Genomic DNA, 11753 nt, shown 5'->3' with positions numbered 1-11753 from the left:
TTATTTAAAGTGAATGCGTATTTTTAAAAGGTGTTTTAATCGGTTCTTTCTTTGTTCAGGAATGAAAATGGAATTTTTATTGTCAACTGGAATTAAACAACAATTTTCTGTACTCTTTGGACATAAAAACAAACTTTAAGTTGATTTGTTTGTTTGTTTTGCTCTAAAATGTAAGCGAACAAGTGCTTTTAGAATTTCTGTACGGTGATCAATTTACATCATCAACTCCGTTGATAAAACCAAATTTTTGTGTACTACTTCGCCACCGACGCAGCACCACAGTTTCTTTAGAAACTACCCCTTTTATACTTTTTTAATCCGTTTCCCCAACTGGTTTCGTTGTGCCTCTACAGTGACAAGAAGATTTTTCCCTTATGTTATAATCCCAATACGTTTTCGTAAAATTAGGGGGGAATCTCACTAGCTTGTGTTTTCAGAAGTTTGTTTAAATCACGTAAACGTTATTTAAGTGTTGGAGCGGATCTTGTTCGAAGTTCGTCGTTTCTTGGTTGCATTGCCGTATTTTCCTGCTTCTTGTTCCAAGCCAACCTGGCGTGTTTCAATGAAATACATCAAAGTGTGAGTGATCTCGCTTTCAGAGATTTAAAGTGGAATAAAATACTTCAGTAAAACTCTTCTTTTACCTTGAATTTTAAAAAAAGTTTTTTTTATGCCTTCTAATTTTATGGTGATTCCTATTCGCTGGCTATTGACAGTGGACTCTGAGATGGCCCTTTTCCTTTTCCATTCGGTAGCTGAGGGTGTGCTTGTTTTCTTTTAAAAGTCATGTGGTTCAAGAAAAATTCATTGCCAAACTGGTGAATTCCAAAGTAAAATCCCTCGAAAAACCGACATCGTACTCATCGCTTCGTGATTCATGCAATATCGTTTTTAGCGTAAAATTTACCGTGAAATTCACTTGTTAGGCACTGAATTTTTCTATAGAAGAAAGCAACGAAAATGATTTAGGACATTTGTCAAGGAAGATATTTGCTAATGTAAATTAGTTGTCAAGTGCACTTGTTAAGGTAAACTTGTCATATTTTCCATTTAAAGTACCAAGGGAAACTTGTCAAGGAAAACTTGCAAGTGTGTACAGTCGGCAAGTTTTCCTTGACAAGTGGGGTTTAGAAGGAAAACTTCCTAATGTAAATGAGGCTGAACGGTTCGAAAAAAAGAAGACAACGAGAAATACGAGCCCGATTCCTTATAGGCGCTGTTACACTGTGAGTGCAACTTGTCTCGCAATGTTTTGGTGACATTGTGGCGGGACAAGTTGCGCGAAACATTTCACAGTGTAACATACCCTGCAACAGCCAAAGTCGTTGCAGACAAGTTGCACAAAAAGTAGAACTTAATTCTAAACAACAAACATTACACAGAGTAACAGCGCCTTAAGGTCACTCTTCGCTAGCTTTGAGCGCCATTTGAAGAAAAAAAACTATGCCTTTAAACGGCATTTTTGATTGGTAATTTCGGCTGTAAAGTGTTTTACAAGGAAGCCTTTTCAGTGCAACACTCGAACTGTGAGGCGGCCTGACAGCGAGTTGTTTTTCTTTTCAGAGAAAATAAAGATATGTTATTTCACGGTTAGTTCAGTTCCGTAAGGCTGTTATAGCCGGGAAGTGAGTCGTAAAACTGGGCTCTCACAAACTCTCTAGATGCTCCCAATGCGGTACGAATCTAAGAGCCTCTGTCAGCTAAGTCCAACTTCTGGCCCCCGCGAGGCGGAACTGGTACCACCGACTGGAGAAGGGGAGAAGGCGAAGCTACTGGCGCCTTTAAACCAGTTGCCCAGATTAAATGGGGCTCTTAGCCTGTGAAGGCAGCCCATCTAGGGGAAGGTAAACCCTGATTTCAAACCTCTGCTGCCTTGCCGCTATACCCGATCTCAGGAAAGTTTAAGGAGTAAACCTCAAGGACAAATCCGGAGTGGATCCCCTAAGGCGGGGTGGCAGGTGCTCAGCACTTCCTTCCGACAGCTTCTACAGTGGAACTAGCCCCAGGTTGTGTTGGTTCTCCCTTTCCCTTGGACCCGGCCAGTTACAGCGAGAGAGGGACACTGTCGTACGGGCAGCCCAGCGTCTCGTTATCTTCCCGCCCAAGCCCTAGCGAAAATTGGAGAGGGCACTCCAGCGATGTCGCAAGACTCCGGCACAACACGGGACGAGGCAGTTTACCGGTTCTTAGATCTGACTGGTTGGCGTAAGAAGGGGCGCCAGGGGTCTCGTTCCACGGTGGGAGAGGCCCTCGCAGCCTCACTCTACTTGGTGCGTAGAGCTGGTACGACTCAACATCGGCGTCGCCTGTCTCCAGAAAACCCGACTGGCTGACAGTAGGTCACTTATGGAAAGAGACTACACCTTCTTCTGGCAAGGCCTGTCCGAGGACTAGCCGGGACAGTACGGCGTAGGTTTTGCCGTGAGAAACGCAATGATTGCCTTCACAGACACTCCCTCTAGATGGTCATAGAGAATTCTTGCCCTTCGCGTGAAAACGTCGGGAGGCTTTGTGAACATCACATCCGCCTACGCCCCAACTCCACGCCAGAAGCTAAGGATCAATGCTACGAGGCTCTGCAGGAAACACTACCCGTAATCCCAAGTTCCGAGGGCATATATTTGCTTAGAGTTAACTGAATAGAGTGAAATGTGAAGTGCTAGACTTATATCCCATATGAACCATGTGAGCGTTAGCCCTACTGATGGAAATGGGCCCACACAAGGACAGAGAAAAACTCTGACCAGGGTGGGAATTGAACCCACGACCTTCGGGTTAGATCTCCGCCGCTCTACCGACTGAGCTACAAGGTCAGACGGGAGCAGGCCGTGGGAATTGAAGATATTAATGTCACGGCAATGAACATGTACAAGTACAAGGAAAGGTTACGTTTATACAAACGTTGGCCGTGTAGCACTTATATTTTAAACAGAGTTAACTGAATAGAGTGAAATGTTAAGTGCTAGACTTATATCCCATATGAACCATGTGAGCGTTAGCCCTACTGATGGAAATGGGCCCACACAAGTACAGAGAAAAACTCTGACCAGGGTGGGAATTGAACCCACGAATTGAACGCTCACAAATGGTCTCACCTCCGTGATGCCATCTACGACTCACCCATGGCTGCATTCGGCAAGAAAGAACGCAAGAATGCTGACTGGTTCAAGGCTTGCTGGGAAGAAATACAGCCAGTCACTGAGGCCAAGAGGAAAGCGATACTGGCTCACAAGCAGAACCCTTTCCCAAGCACACGCGACGCCCTTCGAGCAGCTAGGAGCTAGACCCAGAAGACTGCCCGCCGCTGTGCCAACGAGTACTGGCAGAACTTATGCGCCAAAATCTAGCTAGCAGCGGACTATGGCCACGCAAAGGGCATGTATGAGGGCATCCAAACTGCCACTCGCCCTACGAGAGTCAAAACTGCCCCGCTCAAATCAAAGACTGGTAAGGTCATCACTGATTAAAGCATGCAGCTGCAGCGTTGGGTGGAGCATTTTCCCCAGCTCTACTCAACCCAGAACATCGTAACAGACACTGCCTTTAATTTGCCAAATTTTATTTTCTAGTACACTGTCAGTATAATAAAACGTGTTTCTACATCGACATACAGTGTGTGTATGTATACATAATTATTGGCAATGTGCATACGTTGACGGATGTTCCTTTGCTTGATTTTGGAAAGCAGTGGCAACTTGATTTTGGTGTTGGGTGCTTTCCTCATGGTGATTTTTTAACTCACCAGGACAAGACATCACCAAGGATGGTGAAATTGGCTTAAATGGTACATTTTCAAAGGGAATTCTATAACCTTTTTCCTTGCCAATGTGACAATCAGTTTGTGCATCCCCTTGCCTCGATATCAAAGGAGAATGGGGATATCTCCTTTTCAACAAGTTTGAGAAGTGTGTCGCACAATGCATGAGAAAGACCAACATTTGCTTGGACTTTTAAGTTTGGTCGAAAACTTCTTCAAATATCCTCAAAAATTCACCATAAAGGTTTCGCTTCTCTGTTTGTTAACAAAAACGTAAGAACGCACTCGACAACAGTACTTTCGTCAACTGTTTCTTTCGGGTGGCTCATCGTGAAATATCGTGAAGAGAACACGAGTTCCATCGCATTGAATTTAGGGCGCATTGAAATAAAGTCAAGCTGCGTGTGGCCCGTGCGATCAAGAATTTCTTGAGATCAGCAAAGTTTCTGCCACCGCAATTCATGTAAGAAATCTAGAAATACCACGACTAGGAAAAGGGGGCAGAATAAATATAATTGTCAGATCAAAATTAATCAATGCTATTTTAGATGAATCGGGGAGGACATTTTTAAACAAATCGCACACTTGGAAATACGCTACTGTAACGATACTTACGAAAGGTCAAGCGTATTTCTCCGTCGATATTCCGAACGATTTCCTGTACATTTTGTGCTGTGATTGAGACTTTTCTCCTCGAGCAAAACCTTGCCAAACGAACCAGGCGAGTATGGTGATCAAGTGGTTTCCGTGTAAGAAGACACAAAACAACTTCACGGCCTGATGACCTCTGATTGGGCAGAAAAACAAAAAGAATTTCTGGCACCAATCAGACTTGAGAATTACCTCTACTGTTTGGAACTGGTCAGGTCAGAAGGTGTCCCCAGGGGCTCTTCTCGCACTACTATGCTTTTCTTCGTCGCCATTTTATTTTGCCGTTTTAGACTTTCCCTTGCCTCCGCGATCTGCCCCTGGGTCTCCGAGGATGTCTTACTTTTCGCTCATGAGATAAAATACATGTAAATGAACACATCTCATAATGTGCTTGAAAGGCTCAAACTGCTGAGATTCACAAGGATAGACATTTTTTCAACCAAATAGCTTTGTATCATGGTGTCATGCAAGGTGACAATTCGGAAATTCAAAATGCTGTATTTTCGGAACTACCCTGCGAGCGGAGTCTCTCTCGATCTTCCTAGATAAGTCGGGAAGAAGAAAGAAGACTCTGCCAGCCGCCTCGACATTCTCCGATTTGCCACTCATCCAAAGAAATGGATGAGTCAGTCCAGTTTCGACCAATCTCGACTCCAGAGCTCTTTTGCGCATGTCTAAAGCAGCGTAATCACTGGGGTCGAGAATGACTTTCAACTTGTCAAACCTGTTTCTTTTTTATTTTTGCGCATGATCAATCGCCACGCATCATCAATATTTTTTGAAATTTACAACCGCGTGGCAATTTTTAACTATCAAAATTCGCATGAGTATTTCCTCCATATGTCGATTACAGAAACTAGTCTGCCAGACAACCTATAAGTCTTTCAGTAAAAAGTAAAATGGCAATTTAAAAGTATGAACTATCTTGAGCTTCCAATGAAATGATTCCTTGATTGTGGTGTGTTTGCTAGAGTTGTTCGAAAATATCACTGTTTGTTTTGGTTTTGAGGTTACTTGACACCAAATACATTTGAATTTCTAACACATGCTCGATACGAAATGTAGAGGCGACTGGCAGAGTCTTCTTTCCTCTTCCCGACTCATCTAGGAAGATCGAAAGAGACTCTGCTCGCGGGGTATTTCGGAACGAAAGACGTCGAGGAACTGGAAACTTGAAAAAAGATTCATTCTAGGTCATCTTTGACCTCCTTTAGACAAAAACTCCGAAAATTTGATGAGGTCACTGTGAAAACCAGCAATTGTTTTCTTTCTTCACTCGACTGGAGTCCAGAAGGAGGTCCAGTTGGGTGTTCAGTTTGGGGGTCCACGTTTTGTACCGTCCCTGCTCGAGACTTATTAAAATCTTCCTCCAATTACAAGAACGAACCGTCGCTAAATTACCGCAAGCATAACTGAACATCTCCCTTCCCCTCAGCAGCATTTCTACCAATTAGGTAAATTACTAATAACTATAATACTCCCCATTCAGTCTCTGCCTTTTCCCCGCAAATGTTCAAATCATTACTCGTTGATTTCTTTAAACGCGATAATCTTAATTTTATACACCGCCTCAACCTCCCCTCCTCAAATGGCAGTCAGCCACAGAATGTTTTTGAAATGCATATTCATGTCTTTAATTTCATATTTCATTTTAGTCGAAGTACTTACTTTGCCTTTGTTTTAGAATATTTCTAACAGAAAAACCGAAAACGCGCTACTTTAAGTCGCGTCCATTTTGAAGCGTTGGCTCCCGCTACTCCGTCGAGTTTGTTCGACAGGCCTTAGACATTGTCGAGATGTAAGTTTCAAAACAGGTGGAATTTTCTCAACGTGCATTGGTTTTCCAAACAACTAAACAATTCGTCATTTTGATGGTTACTGAATATTTGTATTTTCATGATTTTAAGTGTGAATTTAAATTTCATATCCGACAGTTTTTTAATTATCCTCTCAGTATTACATTTTTTCAACTAATGGCGCTGAAAAAAGAATGGAAGTGGAATGTTTTTTGCAATGCATAATACAAACGCATAAGCCACTTGCGGATGAATATGAAAAGAATGGTATTTAATTACAATGAAACCAGCCCTCTTTTTCAAATTTTATTTACTCTATTTTAGTTAACATAAAAATTAAGGATCAAAATTCCTTTTGATTACAAGCGACGTCTCAAGAAAAGTCACTTATGTCGTGCATTATTTTCTAGACATGTCTCCTAAGGCATCAACCACTCTTTTTGCTTGTTGTTTCTTTTGAAAAACGCATCACTGTTTCTGTAAATGCGATTGTCTACGAGTAGGATTCAGTTTACGATGCATCAGAAGAACACGTCAGAAGTCTCTTGAGGCCTTCACAGTAGTTCCTGCAAAACGCGAAACAGACGCAAGGATTGACGGCGCAATGCGAGACGAAAAGACATCTGAGAATATCAATATACAAGAGGGTGGCACAAGGCAATGTGGAATAGGAATATGCTAAATACACAATTGTCAGGGGCAATTTGCAAAACGCTAACCCCAACACGATAGCTATGGCTAACTTCAACACATTTTTGTTCCGTTTCTTACGTTGTGCAGCATCAGTCGGTTGTTGACCCGGAAAATTTTGTAACTTGAGCTTGAAAAGGATGATGGAGTATATTAAGATTAACGAGATGATGGGAGTGAAGACAAAAACTATGTAATAGGCAAGAGCAACGTCAGTATCTGATACAGGTTCTCCAAAGGCTTCTTCCCAATTAAAAACACAAGATACTTCTCCATTGCGTTTCTCGAGCCTATAGATGAACAGGTTTGGCGACATGGTTGCAATTGCAACGATCCATGAGGCGAGAATAAACAAAGGACAAAGTTTCGTACTGATCAATGGGGAACGGAGGGGAAATATCACGGCTCCAAATCGACCCACTGATATCAGAACCAGGCTCTGGATAGACACAATGAAGGAGACCACAAATATGAAAGGAATCAGCTTACACAAGGCATCGCCGAGGACACCACTCTTGAGCCAGAAGTTTAGATACAACTCTGCAACCTGCTTGGGAATGTAGATAAGTGGGACAAGCAGGTCAGACATGGCCATATTGACTATGAAAATGTTGATTGGTTTCCTTAACGTTTTTGTTTTGTAAACAATTATTCCTATACATGAATTTCCAACCAGCGAAATAACGAAGATAAGGCAGTAAGCGACGGTTGCTCCTATCTTGTATGTAGTGGGATTCCACTGGAAGGAGCAGCTCCCCGATCCATTTATCGTTGTATTCATGTTTATTGGTACGTGTTCTAGTTTTTCTGATCAATCTTCTGTACCTTCTCCTTGTTTTTCTTCAAACAGCTGTTGCTTTATTTACGCTAAAAGTGAAATATCATCTTGGCTTTTGACTCCTTACAAAAGGAATCATTGACATTGACAAAATTTAATTAACGACCAGCGCACAACAATGTCACTCGAAATGAGAAGTGGTTATCCGGTGTTTTGACTCCTTATTATAAAATGGCCAGTGTAAAAAAAACCCATGATCAATCGCCACGTGTCATCAATTTTTTTTTTTTTTTTGAAATTTACGACAGCGTGGCAAGTTTTAACTGTCTAGATTCCCATGAGTATTTCTTATGTCGGTTACAGAAACTAGTCTGCCAGAAACCTATAAAGTGTTCAGTAAAAAATGAAATGGCAATTTCAAAAGTATGAAATATCTTGAGTTTCCAATGAAACGATTCCTTGGCTGTCGTGGGTTTGAGAGTTCTTTGAAAATATCCTGACTGTTTGTTTCCGTTTTGTGATTTTGTGGTTACTGGTCACGCGTCACTGACACCAAATACATTTGAATTTTTTAACGCATGCTCGATACGAAATGTCGAGGCGGCTAGCAGAGTCCCGATGTATCTAGGAAGGTCGAAAGAGACTCTGCTAGCAGGGTAGTACGTAAGTACCTTTGTTACAGAGGTTTTTCTTGAGCCGCGAGACAGCCTTTAAGCGCCTCCCGCTAAGCGAGAAGACGAGTCGCTTAGCGGCCACAACAGAAAAACCTCTGGTTACCGCTTTTATCGCTTTTAACATTAGATTTTCCATCTGCTTAGAAAGAGTCCGTGGTGATACCAATATTACAGGTAGGGAATCCTGAGGTTGCTAATAACAACCGGCCAGTATCACTGCAACCCGCTCTGTCTAAGATCTGCGAAAGAGCAGCGCTTATCAGTTAACACGAGAAAATTTTTGACATACCAACCATGGTCTAACACTGGATTTCTACTATTGTTTCATTGGTGGTTCAAGGTAGTATACCAACATTGGAAATGTGAGATAATCAACAACAATGAAACCCCAATATCGCCTACCAACATTGGTAAGTTGAAGTACCAATATTGTTTTTTTTTTTTAATACCAACCATGGACTTTGAATACCAGTATTAGAAGACTTAATTAATGGGAAATTTAATGTCCAACATTGGAACTCAAATAGCAGCTACAAGCTTTGGTACATCTAGCTACCGACATTGGTGATTTATTTAGCAATAATGGACTCCATTGGACCAATGTTGGACGACTTACTTTATAATACCAATACTGGGAATTTAGAATCCAAGATTGGAACCTTATACTACTTACTAACATTGGTAAATCTAACTACTAACATCGGCATTTCATTTGAAATTAAAACAGTAGACTCCAATTTACCAATACTGAAAGACTTTATTTTTAAGTCAAATAACAATATATTCAACAAAAGTTTCTGAACAGCAATTTGTTTCTTGTAATTGCTGTCACTGCTCAGGAAGCACTGATTTGACTTAAAGGGCTAGGTCACACAATTTTAGGCAATTTTAGCACTGCTCGAATGGTCATAGAATTTAATAAAATATCAAAATAACTGTTCAAAACTATAGAAGAACTCTAACAAAACACAGGGAAGCCAAGAACGGACATCGATGGACAAAACTGGAGAGGATTGAAATGGATTGAATTTGGGTAAATTTGAAAAACGTTGGCCCACCTTTTTTTCAAATTTATATCAGTCTATATCAAAATGTCATTTACAAAGCTGGAAAATCATTCTCAGTTGTTATGTGACCGTGATTTTGCAAATGAGATTCTTGCTCTGCCAATTTGACGTTTAGAGCTCATAATTAACAAAATTAAACAAAAGTACCTAAAATAGCGTGACCTAGCCCCTTTAAGTGGTACTATGACTGTTAGCCAAACACTAAGTGACCCTCGTTTTAAGCCTTGATTTTAAAAAGACGGGTTTATTTTAACAGGAAATTCCTATTTGATGGTCCGCCATTACTAATTTTAGAATCTTGAGTGCTGGTTTGAGGAAAAAATGATGTCAAAGGCTCACTAGCTTGTAATGCGTTTGTAGGCAGCGAAATTAATATGCAGCACAGGAGTTTCGGGCTTTCATACTTTTAAACTGGTGTTTTGCATAGATAATAAGTTGCATTTACACGCTGAAATTTTAAGCTAGTGAATAAATGACGTCAATTTTCCCTACAACCAACCCTCTGAGAACCAATCGGTCAGTTTTGAACATGAGTAATGGCGGACCGTGAAATCCAAAACTTGCGCTCAAAAAAAGTAGACAACAGCCTTTGGACAAAAACCAAAGCTCAAAATTTTGCGAGTAAGGTGTCAAATAAGCATACTTTCAAAACCTGAAGAAAAAGAGGATGTCTTTTTTATTAAGTTTATAGTAGCACTTTAAAGTAAGTTAAAATAGAGCTTAAGGTGCTTAACCCGAAGAACTTCCAAAAAATCGCGAACAATCATGATACTCCAGCTACACAAGTGCTAGCAAGTAATGAAAAACATCAGTAATGAGGGTAAGAGATAAAACGCAAAGAAAAACAGTAAATGAGATAAGATAGAGTTTAAAAAACTTATGCAAAAAGTAAGTCGATCATAAGAACAATCATGATACTCCAGCTACACAAGCGCTAGCAAGTAATGAAAAACATCAGTAATGAGGGTAAGAGATAAAACGCAAAGAAAAACAGTAAAGCTTCCTCCGCAATCCCGAACCTCACCTTTCAAGTTTGAAAGCCAACAACTTTCTATTTTCATAAACTCGTCTCAACCGAACTGAGTTATTATAGCACCATTGGTAAGATTTTCTGGGAAATCTATCGATGCGAAAAAGTTGGTTATGACGTCACGGACGTCCGCCCGTACAGACCGTCGGGGTGGAGTTGGGGAGGCAGGAAAGCCTCTGGGGACGGGAGTGTTCGAGCAATTTTCCTTGGCGGGAAATTGCGTGGCAGCGTTGCATTTGGCAATTGGCAACCCGCGTTTTTCTGGCTGGGAATCATATTAGTTACAAGCAACGGGATAAAGAGCAGGAAAGGGAGCAAGAGAAGAGGCGACTAAATTTGATAAATGTTTGCATTAATTGTTTGTGCGCAACGTTACTGAGCATGTAACGCGACTGTAATATGTCAGGCATTACTTTAAGCATTATTGAAGTTCAGGTTTTAAAACCTTTGCAAAAACCGTGGGCGATAAGTCTTGCAAAGCGTTGGATCAGAGAAGATCGTGATCAGTAAAAATTGATTAAATTTTTCTTTTTATGAAAGTCGAGTAGACTATTGCACGACAGATATTCGTTGTTGTTTTATCAGGCGTGCAGCAGTCTATTTGACTTTTATAAATATTTTTCCATTAATTTCCAAGTCATCAGAGGTAGCTCATCGAGCAGCGGCTGAAAGTTTGGAAAACTCGAGAACAAACCGTTGCGTAAATTTAATGGGGCTAGTTCTTTTTTTAAATATTTTTATGACCCTACGAACTTAAGTTCAAAATAAATGCTTCAAGTTTTTTCCTTTACTTTAATGAAAATAGAACAGAAGTATTTTTTCTTCCTCGACCACTTGAATAGTGCGGACCTACGAGGAAAGAGCCGGCGATAAACTTTCACAAAAACCACACTGCGGAAGATGAGCATGACAGCGGAGACATATTATACAAAATACTAACCAAATGAAAATGACGCCTGCTTGAAAAAGTGTTTTTTTACAGCATATAAACGATCGACCCAGTCTTGGGTTCCAGTCCTTCCCCGACAGGTCACGCAAACACTTGACCAACGAAATTTTCCAACAGCTTTGTGACAGCACATCGATCAGTTCCTTTACATACGATCTACAAAATGATGAAATGAAAAAATCCCTACCGTAAGAAGTTATGTAGGAGTCAATGCAAGTCCCCGCCCCGGGACAAGGCGGGATTAGTCGGGAAAAGAAGGGGATTTGAGGGAAAATGCACCCTCAAGAGGGTGGGAGATGGCGTAATATTTGTATTTAACCGTCTCCAGGTTAGGAGTTTGGGTGGGGAGTTGTCGTGAGCC

At 41.0% G+C, this 11753-nt stretch overlaps 1 protein-coding gene across 1 annotated transcript; it reads right to left on the bottom strand.

Moving 5' to 3' along the window:
- Nucleotides 1-6636: 6636 nt before the first annotated feature.
- On the bottom strand, nucleotides 6637-7867 carry LOC137983351 (QRFP-like peptide receptor). Its single transcript, XM_068830556.1, has one exon. It carries the CDS (start codon nucleotides 7673-7675, stop codon nucleotides 6716-6718), a length of 960 nt encoding a protein of 319 aa, XP_068686657.1. The 5' UTR covers nucleotides 7676-7867; the 3' UTR covers nucleotides 6637-6715.
- Nucleotides 7868-11753: the final 3886 nt, after the last annotated feature.

The sequence above is a fragment of the Montipora foliosa genome, chromosome 13 (assembly GCF_036669935.1).
Source record: "Montipora foliosa isolate CH-2021 chromosome 13, ASM3666993v2, whole genome shotgun sequence".
NCBI lineage: Eukaryota > Metazoa > Cnidaria > Anthozoa > Scleractinia > Acroporidae > Montipora > Montipora foliosa.
This window is presented reverse-complemented; position numbering and strand designations above follow the sequence as displayed.

Coding starts and splice junctions, on each gene's coding strand:
- LOC137983351 (XM_068830556.1), bottom strand. CDS start 7,675: ATGAATACAACGATAAATGGATCGGGGAGCTGCTCCTTCCAGTGGAAT.